The sequence below is a fragment of the Delphinus delphis genome, chromosome 2 (genome assembly GCF_949987515.2).
Source record: "Delphinus delphis chromosome 2, mDelDel1.2, whole genome shotgun sequence".
Taxonomy (NCBI): domain Eukaryota; kingdom Metazoa; phylum Chordata; class Mammalia; order Artiodactyla; family Delphinidae; genus Delphinus; species Delphinus delphis.
The window spans coordinates 23,642,027-23,662,488 of NC_082684.1; the positions used below are offsets into that span (position 1 = coordinate 23,642,027).

At 37.2% G+C, this 20,462-nt stretch overlaps 1 protein-coding gene across 4 annotated transcripts in view; it reads right to left on the reverse strand.

Moving 5' to 3' along the window:
- Window positions 1-20,462, reverse strand: part of NRXN3 (neurexin 3) — a 1,615,508-nt gene that overhangs the window by 36,072 nt on the left and 1,558,974 nt on the right. For all 4 annotated transcript variants that reach the window (XM_060004108.1, XM_060004110.1, XM_069540412.1 and 1 more), the window contains one exon: window positions 14,894-14,972. In XM_060004108.1, the coding sequence (XP_059860091.1) occupies window positions 14,894-14,972 (79 nt within the window). The remainder of the gene's footprint in view (window positions 1-14,893; window positions 14,973-20,462) is intronic.

Below are 20,462 nucleotides of genomic sequence, written 5' to 3' on the forward strand. Positions count from 1 at the left end.
TGTACCACGAGCTACTTAAACGAATTGCTTCACCATGTGTCCATGATCTCTTAGTTGGTCACCTAGTGACCAATAGAGAGTTGTAGATTTGACCGCTAAATGGGTCAATAAATATACTGTCTTGTGTGGCAACAATGTCCAGTGGAAAGAAGATGACCAATTTCCACACATTTCCTCTGAATTCTCTGTTGAATGCTATCTCAGTTTAAAATAAAAAGCTCTGGACTCTTTAAAAAAAACCTTGATACACAGTATCAGTAAAACAGCATGGATTATGGATTTAGGACACTCGGGATTTAATTCCAACCCTAATGGAAACTAATTCAGTGACCTTGAACAAATCAATTTACCTATGTAGGTTTTACTTTTGTCACCTAAAACAAAATCATTACAATGAACTCGGAAGTTCTTCAAGCATATACTCTTAAGAGTTATGTAAACTTTAAGATTATAATTTAAAATAATTCTAAAAAGGTCTTTAGCTTTACGGGAGCTTAAAAGAGGAATTGCTATGTTTAATTCGATACTCAAGGTCACCAAGAGATATCTTAACCAGAAATCTTACTAAGAGCACATTCTTCAAACTTGATGAAGCGGTTAGATCTAAAGGAATTTTAAAAAAAGTCTTAAAAAAATAAACTTAAAAACACTGTGTGTCTAGGGAACTCTACACAGTACTCTGCAATGGCTTATATGGGAAAAGAATCTAAAAAAAGAGTGGATATATGTATACGTATACGTATACGTATAACTGATTCACTTTGCTTGTACATCTGAAGTTAACATAACATTGTAAATCAACTATACTCCAATGAAAATTGAAAAAAACCCACACTATGCATCTCTCATTGTTGAAACTTGCTTGACTTTCATAGGGTTTGTTTTATTTTAATGTTTTAAAAATATTTAATTTGAATGCTATTAAACGAGGGCATGTTCTCCCTGGTTGATGAGTTCTCGCTATTGCAGATGTGTCATCTGTTGTGTCACCTGTGTCATCCTTGTCTATTTCATCTCATCACGTTACACGGCTGGCCCCTGGGGACTGAGTTTGCCCATTTGCTTTTATAGGGAAAGCTAGCAATAACTAAATGTAAATAAAGAAATAAACAAACAAACAAACAAGCAAATAAGCAAGGGAATAAACCAACCAACCACATAGGAAAATACCAGGCTATTGCAAGCATAAAGAAGTTGGAGACTTTACTGCATTTTGCTATGTCCCTATCAGGTCATCAACAGTGCTTAATTTACCCTTGTTTTACTCTTGTTTTCTATTATCCCTTTGATCTCAGAAGCTTTTAAAACACTAATTCTAAATTATGTTGTTTTAAAAGTCAACCCGTGTACCTCCTGCCCCCAAAGTCCATCCTAATGGCGCCGTCTTTCTTCCTTTCCTGCATCATCTCTGCATTTCTTTTTTTGCTTTCTTTTTGAGTCATAGCTCAGAACCTCACAACGCCAGGCACAATACCACAACAAGGGGCCTTGCTAATGGAGAAAGCTCATAATGTCATTACTTAGCATTCTGGCTCCCAAAAGTTAATGTTATGCTCCCTCTGGGGTTGGGATACATTAGGATCTGGTTTCATAGTTTACTTGATGTTGTTCTTATACGAGTCTTTTGTATTTCTTTTCCGCAGATTTCTAATGTTAAAGATGCTAAAGGGACTAAGCATTAATTTATGGAGTCAAATCCTAAAGTAACAGACGCCACTTCCGCAGTAACACTAAATGTGGCCTTGTACCTGTATTTTCATAGCCTGCTCCTGTCTAATCTGTTGCCAGGTGGTAGAACACATTCTTCTCCTCAGGATATTGGATGCTGCATCCTGCACCCTACTGAATAATCCTTTGCCTCCGACATTCAGAGGACTAAGATATAAATAAATGCTTTTGCCTGCAGTGCAGGAAGGAGTCCTATATATTGTGCCCCTTCAATTCTGTTCTCCTCATTCACTGCCTGTGTCACCAAGAATGTTTTTCTCACTTTCCCCACAAAACTTATAAAGCTACAAATCAAAAAGTACAGGAAAAGAGGAGGTTCTCAGCAGGTTGCAAATATCATATCTCAGTCATTTAGACATTTGTCAGCTCAGTAACCCACAGCCAAGGTTTGGGGAAGAATTACTGGGATGTGACACAGTATGTGGGCTGGAGTTCAAAGAAACGACTGCCGAAGAGGTCTGAAAGCAGGGAGGATGCAGCCCACACCCCAGCGGAGGCACAGAGTACAAAAGACAGACGTGCAAAAGGAAGGGTGAAAAATCAAGCGCTTACAAAAAAGGCAGTGTACATGCTGTGGGTAGGGGACCCTGGTTTTGTACGTTTGCTTTTTATCAAGTTTCATATATGAGATAATGTGCATATTCAAAACAATGGTGAGAAATGAGCTTCCAATGTCCTTCCACATCCTATGTGGTCTCACGTGCTTAGTGGGGAACTCAACAAATGTTTATTAAGATTGACTATAAAATGGGCAAGAAGGATTCATCTTTTAAAAAAAGAAAATGACCACAAATTCCTAACCTATCAGATTTCTCTAGATCAGGAGTCAGTAGACCGAAATCCAGCTCGATGCCTGCTTTTTAAAATCAAGTTATATGGAATCACAGCCATAATCATTCATTTATGTATTGTCTATGGCCGCCTTTGTGTTACGACAACAGAACTGAGTAGCTATGACAGGGATTGTGCGACTCCCAAAGTCTAAAATGTTTACTCTCTGGCTCTTTATTGGCTTTTGCTCTGAGTGATTAGTCAGAAAAATCGGAATACTTAGCAATATAATATTGCCATGATCTTTTAGTAAAACGGGGGCATCTGCTTCAAAGCTAAGATGAAAGAAGAATTCGACAACAGAGGGTCCTCAAGCATTTTCAACTCTACAGACTTCCCAGTTTAGGCTTCCGGATTGGTCAGGATGGATATAATTTGTAATGAGACCCTCAGATGCTTAAGCAAGCTATACTTTCCTTGGAAAGATTCTAATAAAAGCAAGCCCAGCTTTAAAAAGGTACTTTCTATTTCATTGGGAATTTTACTCCTTAATAAACCCTTTAAGATTCTTTTCTTGCATAGAAAATTCAAGGGCCCAGAAAAGGTTTGGGGTTTTGTTCTGATTTTTCCTTTTTTATAGTTTGAGACATATAATGCAAGGGAGTGAGAAAAATGAAAGAGAAGATAAACACATGAGCAGGAATTTAAGAAATGTCAAGAGTACACAGATATCAAAAAGGGACTAAGGTAAGAAATGCATCCTCTCAGGTACACATTCACTTCTTTTGTTGCTGCCTATTAGCTGTAACATCTAAAACACTGTGTGCAAAGAACAGAATTATCTCAGAAATGAAGAAAATTCAGCATCTCACCAGAGCTCTCACTACGAGCCTCTATTCTTAGAATCCTAACATCAGTTAAAGGTGGCTGTTACCTGATCATATGTTCTAAACAGGTCTGCTGATGAGCAGTGAGCTAGAAGTCCCCAGTGCACAATTACACAGGTGACATCAAGAGGGACTAACCTCACGTAAGTGATGGTTTTCATCCTGAATACTGGAACCATTCCACCTTGCAGGAAGCCACAGTAAGTTGTTTAAATCACAGCTTTTTGGATAAATCATAGCTAAACAATGTCATAACCCCTATCAACCAAGGTTTTCAAAGCCTTTCAGATACACAGTAATGAATCCATCTAACAAGTATTTCCCAATCATTTAATATACTCACTACACAAACCTTCTTTCATTATTATCAAAGAGGCAGGTAGCTATTTATATATATGGGTCAATGGAGAATACTATATAATGAGACTGTATAACATGGTGATTCCTGTGTGGGCTCAGGGCCCCACTGTCTTGGGTTTAAATCCCATTTCTCCTACTTCCTTGTTGTGTGACCTTGGGACCATCTTTTGGCTCCTCTGTGCCTCAGTTTACTCATCTTTAAAATGGAGATGATGATAAAGCCCCTCAGGGGATTGTTAGGAGGATTAAGGGAGTTAACAACGTAACGTATTTAGAACTATACCTGCATATAGTAAATGCTCAATGAATATTTACTGAATGAAGGAACAAAGATGTTGCAGTGGAAAACTTACAGATGAAGGCCTAGAATCACTTCAAGGGGCTTTATTCAATATTATGTGTGCTGTCACTGAAAGTGGACCATAGGGGCAGCTAAAGCTGACATTAAATCAAAGTAAAATATTGTACCATCAGCAACTCAGTCAGAGACTGTATCTTGTCAAAGTAGAAGGGCAAGATCCGCACTTTCCTTTTTAATTCCCAGATTTCTCAAACTCTTTCACAAAGCAATGATTAAGTATCTAACAGTAAAATTATTTTTTTAAGTTGCAGTCATTTTCTGCAATACAATGGTTCTCATGCTGTTTTAAGTATTAATGTACTAGTTTTATGGGAAAATGTGGAAGTAAAGGGCACTGACATATTTCACTGTGAAGTTGGTTAATTAACGTGCATCAAGTAAATGAACTAAATAAAGTCCATTATGTTTTAAAAGTTACAAAAACATAACAACTGAGTAATGGAATCATGTTGAATATTATAATTATGTGCTAAGAAATGTAGCTATTATAGTCTTTCCAAAGCTCGAGAAACAAAATTTGGAAACCTAAGAAATATCCTGTTCATCTTCATGTTACTAAGGGAGGAATTTTTGGCGACTCTATTTTGGGGAAACAAAATTAGTGAAAGTTCCACAAATGAGCATGTCATAGTTCTAAAATGCAGTGCTCTGATAAGTGTTTAAGCCCAATCCTCTGTGCACACTGCAGTAGAAATAAGAGTTAACCTATTTTCAAACAGATTTGGGTTTGAACCTTACCTCTGCCACTATGTGCAGGCATGTGACCTTGGAAAAGCAAACTTTCTGAGTCCTGATTTTCTCAATTGTAAGATGGCCACAATAGTTTCTACATCATAATAAGTGAAAATGAGTTTTAAATAAAATACCATGTTTGAATGCACCCGGCACAGTGTAGCACCTTGGCCAGTGACATGCCAGAGCCAGCTCATGATAGCTGACTGCTACATTTTCAGGAATTTTCCAAGTTGGTTGTTAAACACAGCCATTATCAAAGATATATATATATACATACATATATATATATATATATATATATACACACACACACACACATATATATATACACACACACACATATGAATACAATCTATTAAAAACAAAGGTAATAAAAGCTTAAAACTCAAGTCCATTGATATCCATGGTATCTGTATGGTGAAAAAAGTGTATAATCGTGTGCTCATGAGCATTACTTCCCAATTCGGAGTTTAATATTGTCATATCTGTGGCTTCAAATCAGCCACAGAGGGAATATTTTATACTATAGAAACTGTCACACACTACAGATTAAGGCTATGTGTGTCTATGTGGGTGCTCGTTCTTATCATTTATCAGCAAGCTACTATACCTGACTCATCAGGAATACCCCCTCCCTCCTCCAGCTTTCCCTCCCTCCTCCCTTATCTGCCCTCTCTCTCTTTCTCCTTCACTCTCTCCCTTCCTTCCTTCATTATAAAGTTCTTAGTCCATAGACACAAATTTCCTCTTCCTGTGCTCTTCCCCTGTACCCTTAAGAAGAGCAAAGAGCTACACTGACATGACTGAAACATCTCATCGTAAAACCATCTGCCTTGAAACGCTTTCTCTTCCCCAGGTTAAACATTTGCACTTTTTAATCTTAAGCTCCTATTTCAAAAATCAATCTATCAATTCATTTCAGACCTATTTTATACTCTCTTGTTCAACCTTTATGGATAAGGAGGTTGAATTTGTTACAGAAATTCATTTTCATACTATAAGTATCAAACAAACCAAATCACTCCAAGTTATGCGGCCAATTTCCTGGGTAATCACAGTATAATCCAGCATCTGAATAATTAACTGGGCACTGTCTTCCACCTTTCTCTCAAGAAATTCAGACTCAATTCTCAGAACTAAAGTTATTGTGTATGTCTTATTCTTTGAAAAGAGAAAAAAAAAAAGAATTTAGGTCTAAGTCAAAGTGTTGGCTCTCTAATGCTTCCATGAATTAAAAAATAAAATATGTATCATTTGACTCAGAAAGATCAAAAGATAATCTTACCTTGAAATATGCATGAGGTAGAACCAGTGAGTTAAAAAGCTTTTTTTTTTTTTCCTTTCCCTTGCCAAACCCATTTATATTTTAGGTTAAAATACATAAACAAATAAATTTTATAATAAAACACATTCGTATTTCCACAGATTCCTCTCCAATTCAGGAACAGACACTGCTCTATACAGCAGAAACGATGACACTCCTCACTAATGTCTTCTGAAAAAATTTTCTGTTGATCTGTTCCTGAAGAAAACATCTAACTAGAAGATTGATAATCTATGGGAAAACTCCTTGGAAATTAGCTCTTACATGAAATCCCTTTAGCGGTAAGCCCATTTAATCAAGCCAAAGAAATCAACAAGGGTTTCTTATTGTTGCTGGGGAGCCTGTTTAGCTATTATCATTAGTAATTTTCCACAGTAAGTTTTGCCTCCTTAGCCAGGTAAGAAGTGCAACTTATGACCTCCAGATGCAAACCAGTTATCAGCCTTACAATTCGACTGAAAATTTGTTTTGCTTCTTTGTGAAGTTCCCTAAGGGTAAGGTTCAAAAGAGAAACGATAGGGGAGTGAGAAATAAAGGGAGAGGATTTCAAACCACAGATTACAAACAGAGAACAGAATCACAGAACGACACCAAGACAGTGGACTCCGAGACAAGATGGCAAGACAGATGTGCCAGCTGAAACCCATGCTTGACTGCTGTACCAAGGAAAGCAAGCACAAGGACAAAACCACACAGAGATGCTGCGAGGGCAGCTCTTGGGGCTGCCGTGATCCCGTGGAAATAATAATCAAGATGAGAGCCCATGAAATTATAACTACAAAAGAAAGTTATCCCCACAACGCATACACGGGACTGGCTGGGTTAGCCCGGATGTATCACTTGGATGAAACACGAGATGGTGTTATTATAGCCCATGCACTGGTGATGGAGGCCATGGTTAGTTGATTAGCTAGAAAACTCTCACTGCATGCCACACAATGATCCTGAGCTCGTCCAGAAATAAAAGATACAACAAATAGTCTATATCTGCAATAAAATTCTTTTTATGCCATCTGAAATTTGTGGAGAGGGATGTGTTTCTCTGTTCTTTCTGCATGTTTTCCTTTTATTACTATTATTTTTTTTCTGGCTCATTCGTCCTTTTTTTTCAATGAAATGCATTGTCATAAAGGGGAGAGTAAAGACAAGTGGCCTGTGCAGATATAAGGAAAAATAAAAAGGGGAAAGGAGAAAATTTAAATAAAAAATATATAGGAGGAAGAAGAGGAAAACAAAGTACTTCATTCATTTGTACACAACTTTCTTGGATTTTGTTGGTGTTTGTTTTGTTTTGAGCATAAATACTGGAGGGATATGCTGAAGGGGGAGAAATTTGAGATTAGGATGGCAAGAAAAGATTTTGTTGCCTTGGTTGATTTGTATATCTATATATCTCTTAGTATTTAAAAAATAATGACTCAAAAAAGTATAGCAATGAGTTAAAAATAGCCATAATGACCAAAACACTAAATACGAATCAAAACAAAATAAACTGAACCACCAAAAATTCATGCGGCACAAGATGAGGTAAAACAACAGAAAACGTTTTTCAAATATATACAAAGTATATATCTATTTATATATATACACAGGAATGTGTGTATATGGATAGATATATCTGTATAATTTTTTCTCTCTACCCCTCCCAAGGATAATTGAGTTATGGAATCATCATTATAATTATGATAAAGAAAAAAACAAAACCTAAAGAAAAGTTAACATGCTTTTCCACCAAGTTAAAACGGTATCATGCATGTCTATGTTGGCTGATGTAAGAATGATGGTATGAATTTCTGTGTAAACACATGGCTGATGGCAGGGGCTGTTGTTAATCTCTGTTTACATTATTCTAATATCATTTATACTGTGTCTATATATATATGGAACAATAGGCTCTATATATTTAGTATACACACATACATAAATATATATATATACACACAGTATATATATTGGGGCTCATGGGAGAAAAAATACAGAACAAAAAGAATAAAAGAAAACACATAAAAGCCTCTCTTTTAAAACCCAATCCCTCTTTATTTATTAATTTTTCTCAGGTGCGGGGACTTGCTTAATGATTTCATTAAGCTCACTCCTTAACAATTACTTGCACTGGCATTTGAAATCAGGAAGTTCTCATAGCGTTTGAAATCAGGAAGTCTGGCTGGAAATTCTCCCTTCAACACGCCCATCCTTATTAACCTATTACCTAAGAAGCCCTGGCCCTAGGCCATACTGTATATGTGCAGTACTAATTTTTCAACCATAACGAATCAGAAATTCTGTGCCCCCAAACTAAGATATAGAAGAATGCTCCCTGGGGTTAATTGATTCTGCCACTGGGCGGCATCGTCTGTGGTTTCTCATGCCTGTCCTTGGATGGGGTATGCTAATTGCTGAATTAGAGACCTCTCCTTCCAGTTGAGTTCTGATAATATTCTAGGCATTTCCATTCATTGTCTACATTGTTTCTTCCCTTCTTATCCCTCCTTTCCTTTTATTCCCCTTATTTTTGTATCTGTCTTCCCTAATGGACTATGAACTCCTAGAAGGAGTCTCATCTTGTTTTTAATTTCCTAGAACCTACTCCAGTGTTTATAGATAGTAGTCACTAAAAACTGTTGCATAAATAAGTGATTTATTAAACTTTCAACTGGAAGTGTATATAGTTACACACTGATCTTATTGATTCCCTCTCCTTCGCAACATCACCAAAAAATCTTGGGTAATGGAGATGAATAGAATTTTTTTCATTTTTACCACTTTTGGTATTAGAGTCGTTGTTCTGGTTATAAAATCTATGATAATGATCAACGCACATTTTATGCACACCATGCCTGCACTATCAATGGCCTAATAGCCAATTAGCTGATTTTCCTATACTTATATTTCTATCCTTATTCTAATTTTTCAAAGCATTTTATCATTAGGGATTTAAAGGCCACATATTTGCTCCAGTCACTTAAAAATTAGCTTGGGCTGGGGTGGAGGTGGGTTATAAAAAAGTGAAGTAACTTATCACTGAGTGGATTAATGAATGAAGAGAGAAACTATACCATTAAATTAGGAACATTATAACCCATGAATGTACTCTATTAATTTATAAATCAATGAAGGAAATTCAACACTTGGTAGGATTTAGCCTAGACCTAAATATGTGAATAACTGTTTGCTTTGTGTACACTGAACGTGTATTAGAGCTCAAATGTAAAAATTACTCATGTCCACAGCCAATAATGATTAATTAAATTAATGAAATTTACATCTACTTACATCCTTCTTTCCGAAGCTAAAACATTTCTCAGATTACTTCTATTATACCTTTATTCAAAGTGTTTTTAGGTGGACCCGAACATTCAAGGTGAATTCTGGACACTGTGACTCAGACATTCCTATGGCATTTCATTTAGGCATTTACTATTAAACTATACACTGAACAGTTACTTGACTGATGATTATTTAAACATGATTCTATTTACCAATCGTGAGTTTCCATATGGAAAAATCTTTCTAAAATTAAATAAAAATCTATTTATTTGTAATGAAAATATACAAGTTGCTAACTTCAAGTTTGCTGGAGACACAAATGACAAAATGCATTTCTATAAACTCTTAAGATTACCAACATCATATTTAAGGTCGATAATCAGCACACTTATTATTTTTCATCTATGGATTCTGAAAAATAAAGCTCTCTTTCTTCTTATCCTTTATTAGAAAATTATTATTGTCTTAACACTTCAGCTGCGTCCTCCGCAATGTTCCAGCAAATAAAAACTCTAAGGATTTGCTGGGCTTTTAACAATTCAGTGCCAGATTTTCATATTATAAATACTTGACTGAGGCATCTCAAACTGATAAAGACTAAGAACCCAGTTCTACCTGGAGAACATAAACAGGGATAAGCTCTTGGTGTTTTGCCAAATTGAAGTTTCACCCTAACGGGTCGGGTATTATGTTAGTGTGAGGAACAAAGTAGCAATAACACCAAATGCAAATGTGAGGACTGTAGATTTGAGAAGTAAAAATACATCTGAGAACCGCTCTGGGAATAGTAATTATTTTGCAATCTCAGATTACTGCCATCAGTTTAAACATCTCCCTCAGTCCAACCATTATAAATTGTTTAGCACAGTCCTATTGACAGATGGATGTGTTTCATCTTTACTTCCTTTTACTGTCTGCCCTCTGGTGCAAGTGCTGTCCCTTGAGATTTGATCAAGGACACTTAACAAAAGTGGAGGCAAAAACCCCCGGCTAATTGACACCCAGAAAAATGTATCCCTAGATAATGGCTGGATGAATCAATATAGTTGTTAATTACTGCCATGCCCATTTCTCAGGTGCAAAAGGCATTTTTTTTCACTTTTCTCCTCTGCTCTGTGAACCCTGCCCCCACGATTTTTAGAATCTTAAGACCATAGACCACATAAAATTCAGACAATTGATAATTTTTCAATATACAGAAGCGAATCTGACAATACATTAGTTTTGATGTTTTTTTTTTTCCGAAAGATGGAGACCCTGGGCATAGGAGTTGGGGGGAGGGAGAGAGAAGGAATGAAAAGTGAATTTAAACGCTTTATCTGTATTTCAGAATCCATTCCCACATTTTAGATCATGAAGGTAAACTTACTAAAGACCTTAATTTTTATTTGGCTCCCACAATCTCATGAGAGAATCTCATTTCCTAGTGGTTATTTGAATCCTCTCCAGCTTGTCTATTTGTTGTTGTTGATTACAAAGAGGTAAGAAGGACAATGAAATATGCATTTACTGCACAATTTAACATCAATAGAAGTGTAGTTGGGAAGAAAAGGGTTTATATGCCAAGACATAAGTCTAAAATACCAAATAGACACCTCCTTCTTTGGTAGGGGACACAATCAATGTTTACAAATTAGGGAAGTTAAAATCCTGACCCTCAACTTTATGTACGTGAACAGTTATTCAAATATTCTTCTGAATATATTTATTTGATACAGATGGATTCATTATGACTTTATAGTTCACAATTTCAATTCTGAGTTCTCAAAGCAAATGTCCAGAAAATGCAACTCACTACAAAACGATCTAGTTCCCAGCAAAAGAAGGGACAGGGTAAGGTAGAGAATTATTTTTGCTAAAGAAACATGGATTTTGTTAGGGTGATACTTACTTGTATGAAATCATATATTTTAAAATAATTCACCAGGTTTTATTTAGCTGTTTAAAGGGAGATGAACTGAGAGGTATGAAAAATCTCCGATTTTAATTTAAGATTATGAGGTATTTTGAGAGTCATACAAATTCAGTCAACAAATACTAATTGAGCTTTCACTCTGTGCCTTGCTCTCATGATTTAGGATTTTTTAAAAAATCTCATTTACATATGTTCCAGCAAAAATATACAGAGAAAACTTGAAATCCATTGGATGTAAAAGGTTTCTAAACTATCATCAACCACACTCTAAAAAAATTTAGGTTGTCCTTAAAGAACTAAGCTACACAACTAAGCTACACCAAACCAGGGTGATCCCTAAATGCCAAAGTGGGTTGTGAGTATAAAAGTCATTTGCTTACATCTGACTCAAAACCAGCAGCTTTGAAACCCAAAGAAATATCATTTCATTTAAAATTTGATGCCCACATGAACACAAAAGTTGTTGAATATAACATATACTAAAGTTATGAAAAGTTTATACAAATTTATGAAAAGCAAGAGCTTCTAGTGGACCTAAATTAATCAGGAAAGAACCTGTAGAAGTTAAATACCTTACTACTGAGACAGCCTAGAAAATCATAAATTTGGTAACAGTAAGAGAAGATAAGGTAATTGCAAGTAAGACAGAACAAGATTAGCCGAATTTAGTGTATTTCCAGCAAACGTCAGGCCCGGAAAAGAGTAAAATTTTAGAAACTGAGGTAGTGAATTAGAATGTTTAAACTTAGAATTTTAATCTCAATATTCACATAGAATCTCAGGATTAACAGTTTATGTCAAAGTTATGTAAATGTCACCATTGTCCACTGCTGCATGGGCCACGGAAGACCTCTCTTTAGGCAGTGTGAAACTTAACCCCAGAAACAAGTGAGTTGATGGTTCTGATTTTTAATCTGTAATATTTCTGGAAAATCTTAAGGCTATAGAGATATTTCTCATACAAGGCAAAAAAGGACTTGACAGCTCTAAGCATGTAATCTTCATCAGTACTAATCAGGTTCCCTGGGCAAAACCTCTGCATCAATAGGTATATCTATTTCCTTCCTACATTAAATATGCCTCCGACATATTTCCCTGTGCATCTGAATCACTTATCAGGAATACTTTATGGAGTAAATTTAGAAAGAAGAAATGCTCATTCTTCAAATGTGATGAGTTAAATAATCCCAGGCAGAGGGGATCAATATCAGCCTCTTGGAGCTACGTGTTGGCTCCTTCGGAGTGGGCATCCTGTCACTTGCTTTATTTATATATTCCCTCCCATGTTCCCTTGCAGAACACAACAGATTGTTTTAAAAACTGTTGTTATTCCCCCACCGGCCCCATGTAATTATATCACTCAAGAGATGCTGGCATTGAATTTCTGTCCTCTGCTTTTGAATCAGATGAAGCACCTGTGCAGTCACTGAAAAGCAAATGGACTCGGTCTGGGGCTTTTCAAGTTTGGGCCTGTTTATGTTCAATACCAAATGGTAACATACCCACAACCTGGGGAGCCATAGACCTTGTGAATCAGAGATCTAGAAAAGCCCTCTGTCTTCTTATGGAGGTTGCTATGGAGATGACGGTGTGTAGGAGGGGGAGGTAGTAGGGGAAGACAGTGGTGATAATTGAGAATGATCAAGCCTAGATTTTTATAAGACTTAATATCCAGAGATTTGATAAACATTGTTACATATATACAGATATCACTGCTATGAAAGCAAGAAAACCAGAGAAAGGATACACAGAGAATCCAAATTGAAATCTAGGTATCTTAAATTATTGACCACAAAATCAGTGAATTTAACCTGCATCTTGGAGATCATGCCCTATTCATATCTGAATCCTTAATATGTAGCACATACCTAACATACACAACTGACCCTCAAAAAATATTTGTTGAACTGAATTCTGTTGGAGAGGTAAGTTAGATAGTAAAGTTCCATATTCTATTTTCCAACAGCTCATTTGTGCAAACTATTAGAAAAGGAAGGATTCAAATCTAGAGATACACTGTATCCTGCCTGAGGGCTCAGAAATATTTATTAAATGAATGAATAAATCAATTATTTAATTAACAAAAATTTGTTGCCCACGTTCTGGTATAGATTAGACATATCTTCCCTTTAGAGTTCAAACCTCACTTAGAACACTGAGATTATGACCCAATAATCTGAAAAAAAATCTGACCAGCCAGGTCAAAGTTACTTTCCTCCCACACAGCTGAGCGTCCAAAGGAACAGATCACACTCCAGAATGGAAAGGCCCTGCAAATTATTGACATGTCCCTATGTAATGCTAAGAACAGGAACCCACAGAACTTCCTGGATCCAAAGCCATTTGCAAGATACCAAGCAGTCAGGCTTCCACAAAATCGGAAAATTGTAAATAATTTTAGGGTAACAAATGGAAGATTTTCACTTTTGTTATACTCATTTTTTTAATGAATCTTAAATTTCTCTAGAATTAACAAAGGAAATGTTTAACGGCTCTCCTTTATTTTTAAAGAAAAGGAAAAAAAATTAAAGCAACCCAAAGAATCAACTAGAAAATTCTATTTATTTCTCTTAGCCTTTACAGAAATAAGATCCTAACCCAACTCCAGCTTTTAACTCTATTAAACATACACAGAAATTCGATGATATCTGTTCTCTATTTTATATATATATATATATATACATATATATAAATATTTAACTTATAGCAAGTCTCAAAACAGACGACTTGGGAAAGTTGATAGGAAATCATCAGGGACTGCAGTTGCCTGCTGGACATTATATCATATATAGCTCACTATAAAGAAAGACCATAAAACATCAAAATGTATCTGGGTGCAAATGGGGAACACACTGAAGCTTCTAATTGCCAAAGTACTCTCAACTTCAGCACAGTAGATACATTTCGAAGCATCTCAGCCGTTGACATGGCATGGTTCTGTCCTAATTTTGTGTTTACTATGTTATATTGCTGCACAAATTCTCTAAACACACAATGAACAAAATTAGTATAAATATAATACCATGCTAACTGCTGTTGAAATCCCATGGAAAAAAATTATTTTTGGTTGTTTGATTTTGGTTTTTGTTTCGTTTGCCACTTAGAGTCAGAACAGTTCATGAGGTTTACATGATCTTTATGGCCCCACTTTGGCTTTATGTTTTTTTGACGTCAATCCAATATAGAAGTCTTCGTGTCCCACCCCCTGTCAATTTCGTAGCTGCCACTGGCTGCTATACACTTGCTGCTTTGGCGGTTAATCTGGGTGTCTGATTGCTCCAAGTTATGTCTTATGGACTTTTCTTTAGCTAGTCAAGGAAGTGACTTTAAATTTCCCTGGGATCTTATGGCTCCTTCCATGGGATTTGATGCTTTCGATTGATATTTATATATGTATTTATATACATATATAGATACAGGAAATACACACATTAACACACTATAATATATATATATATAAAACACATGTATATTCACATATACGTATGTATTGTTTTTTGCAAATGAAAAAATAAAGCAAGCAAAACAAGACTGACCTAACCTACCTGTACTCGGCTCACATTCAACGAAGTCTTCGTCATCGCTTGAACATTCAGCAGATGAAACAAGGTCATCTGACGTTGGCTGCACATGTCAAAGAAAACATAATGAGGTAGGGGGAAGAGAGAGGAGAGAGAGAGAGATAAGGAAACCAATGAGCAAAAGCATCAAAGACTTATCACTGTGTCCTGCCTCCATCAACATTGCTGTCTCTCTCCTCTAAAGAGGGTATGCTGTAGGGTAGAGAATGTTAACTGCTGTGTAGCTTTGAATGGCTCTGGGTCCAGACAACCTGTGTGGGTCTATGTAAAGCTAAGTGTCCCAAGGTGGCCTGAGGAGGCTGAAGGCTATCCTATCCCTGTAGATCACATTGTGCAGCCTGACTCTATCCTGACTTTAATTTCAATTTTGAGAATCAGAAGGGCAGGAGAAGGGCTATTGCAAATGGTAGCAATACAAGGGAGCAAGCCAGCACAGAAGAACTACACTGCAGCTTGGAGAGGGTTTCAATACATATGGTGTGCAGTCTCAAGTGTATGATTTGGTGGTCGTGAATCTATAGGCTGGCATAATTAATGAACACTGTGGAATGCAGTCTGTTCGGGAATAGCATTATGGCTTCTCTCACTATTAGCGATTCTTCACGTAATTGCTGCAGTTAGTTGAATTAGTAACGTTGACCAGCAGACAGACACTACAAGACAGCCTCTGGACACAGGTAAGGCTGTTTCTGAAGACAGCAGAAAAAATTTTGATTGCAGCAAAAGTAATTCAATTTGAGACAATTTTTTTTTCTATTGAATCCTGCAGAAATTCCCCAATGCCAGGGAATCTGCTGCTGCAAGAAATATAGCGGACTGTGGGTGTGGGCAGTAAGAAGGCCCCTTGCTACACAGTAGACGAGAAAAGTACTTTCTGTACCTGGTACATTCTACACGCACAATAAATACTCTTTCAATCATTCCCTCAATTATTAAGCTACAGATCTTGTCTAAAAACCAAACTTTTGTCCTACTCTGTGCATAAGAGTACTCAATATATAGCAGTTGTTCAACAAATGCTCACTGATTTCTCCTTCCTGATGTTAATAATATTAACTGACTTGCCGGTCTTAATATTCCCAAAGCATTGAAGCCTGAATCCATATTCAAGAGAAAAAGCAATTACAAGTCAGATGCTGTGCTAGACATGTATATATGCTTATTAGTTGTAGTTATTACTAATTAATTAGACACAATTCTCACAATGATCCTTTGGGACAGGGATAATTATTACACTTTTAAAGGGAACTGAAGTTCAGAGAGGTTAAGCAAGTTGCTAAAGGACCCACAGCTAGTAAAAAACATAGTGAAGGTTTGAATAGATACATCTTAGTCAAAGTGTGCATCTGTAGCTCCCATAGGCTTCTTTATACCCCTCCTTACACGATGTTATGGACTGAACTGTGCCCCCTCCCAAATTCATATGTTGAAGTTCTAACCCCCTAGTACCTCAGAATGTGACTGGTATGTGGAGATGGGGTCTTTGAAGAGGTAATGAAGTTAAAATGAGGTCATTTGGGTACGTAAATCCAACATGACTGTTGTCCTTACAAAAAGATGAGATTATCACACACACACACACACACACACACACACACACACACACACACACACACATAGGGAAGGCCATGTGAAGGCACAGGGAGAAGACAGCCATCTACAAGCCAGGGGGAGAGGCCTCGGAAGAAACCAACACCCCTGACATCTTGACCTCGGAATTTTAGCTTCTAGAACTGTGAGAAAATAAATTTCTGTTGTTTAAGCCACCCTGTCTATGGTACTTTGTTATGGCAGCCCTAGCAAATGAGTACACATGACAACCCATATGCTTAGTGTTTCCAGACAACATCCTTCTTGAAACAGACATAGTAGGCACAGAATTGCTGGACACAGCAAAGAACAGTAGAAAAACCACATTAGGTAATGGATTTTGCTTAATTAACAGTGGCAGAGAGGTGCCTTAAACGACGTAATTGATCTTTATTCAATACCTGTCAGGGAGATACTTCTACCTCTGCTTCTCCTTAAAGTCAATAGAAAAAGATTTTTCAAACATACTATTTTTATTGTCAACTAGACACTACTGAAATGTGCATTTCATTTCCACAACTGATGCTAGCAGCTGTATCCTGGAGCACCATTATTCGTGTTAGAGAGATCATGAGCTCACTCTCTTGGAGTTTCCTGCTACGATGGGGCCCAATACGGGTCCGCTTCCGCTCATTAAGGGAAGGGAGGTGATAAGAGAATAAATATTAACTGTGTAAATGCAGAAGCAATTAGAAGAGGCAAACACCGTTTTGGGAAGGGCCACGATTATTGTTTGATTGTTCTAAAGCATGCATTTTCTATGGGGATGATATCCACCCATGCCCCTCCCCCAGCCAGCAATAATTGTTTTGGGCAAAAGGGGGAGGATCTTAGATATGAAAATGGCTTATAATCAGCCGAGAGCCACAGTACTAGAATGAATATACAGTATATCTGGTACTAAAATTTTATGGAGAAGGACAATTAGGAAAAGGTCTAAAAGTCTTCTTAGAGGCTGGTAATGAAAAAGAGGTTGAGAATACATTTCTAAAATGTAATCAATCGAAAATTAAGTGTCAGTGACTTGATTATAAGGATCTTACAGAATGGCCCATATAGGACTTAACTAGCTTTGATCCCTAGAAAACTGGTGAGTTAATGAAAATCTAGTGAGCTTGTCTCAAGAACTGAAGGCCAGGCAATGAAGTTTAAAAAGGTCACTGAGCAAATGTATAAAAACAATGTATAACTCCAATAGAAACCAAAATAGGCATTAACATATTAGTGGAATCTTTAACTTAATACCAAAAAGTATCTTAATTTTTAAGAGAATTAAGATTTTACTTAATCCTTAGAATTATCTTAATTTTTATTGGCTAAAGAAACAAGATAAGGTTTTTGTTTGTTTGTTTTTGTTTTCGGTTTTTTGTCTTTTTTAAGATAAGTACTAGGCTCTGTGGTGGAAAGGATATTTCCTATTTTCCCCTCAGCTTCCCCCGCCTCCTCCAATACCTCACAGGTTCTCACTTCTGTGGTTTGAGTGACACTGTCCCCAGCCCCACTCCCCTCCCCCATAACCACCTCCACTTCTGTCCCCAAAATGAGCCCCTAATCCCCCTGGCAGGCCCCAAACATATGCTCACCCATGTTCTCACTCCTGTGCCTCACTTCCCAGAGATTTTTTTTTTAATATGAGTATGGATGAGAACAAGTTTCCTCCCAGGCAACGGAAACACATTTTGCCAGTAGCTCCTATAAATGGTGACTAGACTCAAAGAAGATGAGATGACAGACAGTCTAGAGAGTGTGATTAAGATTGGGCTCTAGACAGCGCAGCTATGAATCCCAGCTCCTAAACGTACAGTCTGTGACCTGGGGAAGCCAGTTACTTCCCCTCTCCGGGCCTCAATTATTTTCATCTGTAAATTGGGATAAACAGAGTGATTTGTTATCGACTGAGCATGTGATTTAAGTGTACTGTTAAAAGTGAAGCTCTGTTCTTGGCATATGGTACATGCTCATTAAATATGAGCTAAAACTAGCTAACTAATTCAATCAATCAATCAATCAATAACAGGAACGTCGAGCCTGGGAGCCACTCCTAATTTAAATAGATGGGCTATCTGCCTATGCACTCTACCTTTAATGATTTATCCCGCATTAGAACTGCTCTTCATTGCTGATAATTCCTTACCTCCATTTAATGGTACAAACACCATTTCTGGTTGGATCTGCCATGAAGAGAGATAAAGAAAAATATACTCATGAAGATGCCAAGAGAGCTTAAAATGCCATTGGAAGATCTGTTTCCAGTGGCTGTGGATCCAAACATTGTGTGTGGTCTTCTGTGAATTCAGCCCCTTCCTTTCTGTCCCTCAGACTTCACCATCACCATTTACAGATTCAGCCAATGAAACTCCCAAAGCAATTACAAACATCTCAATCCTCTCCTGGCCCAACATGGTAAACAACGTTTATCTGGAGAACCTGGCATCTAACACAGCCACGCCTGCCACAAAACACTGTGTAGCTTCAGAAATGCTTTCTCTGCCAGGAGCAGGAAGCTTTGATTTGCAAAGGGCTCAGGATTCAGATCACTATTTTTAGGGATTTTTAAAAAATGACAACAAAAATTACAAACCAAGGTTTTTGGATATACACTTAGGATCATATCCTAAAGTAATGATTATTTGATCCAAAATTACTCTCAGAAAACCCGAGGCTTTCTTTTAGTAGCTTTTTAATTTTTCTTGTCTGTGCCCTTCCCCAATTACAAGCAAATGCAGGGTCTGACTCTGACCCTTGGAAGAAAAGGCACACTTCCCTGATTATTGGTTCCCATGACTAGTGGAGTATGCTTCACTACCGCAGTATCTCACAGACTTGGGGTACAATTATCATGAGAAGAATGGATCTATGGACTTTTTTCCTTAAATAAAATGCAGGAGCCCTAGGCTGTGTGTGTGGGCACGTCTGTGTGTGTGTGTTTGTGAGTGTGTGTATGTATCTTCTTACAATCACAACCATTTTTCATTATTGCTCATAATTCCTTAGAAAGAAGAGCAGTTAGTACTTTTGAGAGGAAAAAGGTATCTGAACTCTAGAATTATGCCTACTAATTTACCACTCATTAAACACTTGCTATATTTAGCCTTTGTGCTAAGCAGCGATCGCACATTAACTCTTTCAGAACTCATAATAACCAAGGGTACAGGCATTTGTAGTGACATCTGCTGTTTTAACCGTTCACCACCCACGCTCCTTCGGGTAGCAGTATTGCCTTAGGAAATTTCTCTATTCATATAGTTATGTGAGGAATGTTCATCAAGTTGTCTTCCATGTCATGTTAACTTTTTTCCCCTCACAATGATTGTCTAAAGGTCTCACAATTCCTAATGGCTAAGCTTAAAGTGTTGACATACTGTGGTTCCCATATGTCAAATACCAACATTATCTACAAGTCATTCAATGAAGAATAGAAGACCCATAACCACTCCCCAACGAAACAGTTCCTTAGTGGCTAAGTGACTAAGTCAACCATCAGTGATATGGAACTATATCATCAAGGTGCTTTGTTCATTCATTCATGCATAATAAATATTTATTGAATGCCTGTGTCCAGCCTTGTAACAGTCAGGAGGGATAAAGTGATAGATAAAAGCAGTTCTTTTGCGCTGGGAATTCACAGTCTCTGAAGAGGCTGTCTGGTCCACAGACAAACTTGACACAGTAAACTGAATGCTATGACAAGAGTAAGCATAAGGTGATAAGGGAGCGTATAGCAAGGGAGCAGAGAGAGCTCCCAGGCAGAGGGGCATGTGGAAAATGAGCCCTCAGGGACAGGCAGTAGTGAAGCAGGGGAACGCTGAGAGCTTCGAGAAGGAAAAGGGCATCCTAGGTGAAATCGACAGTCTTTGTAAAGGCTCAGAGATATGAAAAAGCACAGCTTATTTGTATACCCACAAGTAGTATGGGATGACTGGAGTGAAGAGATATACTAGAA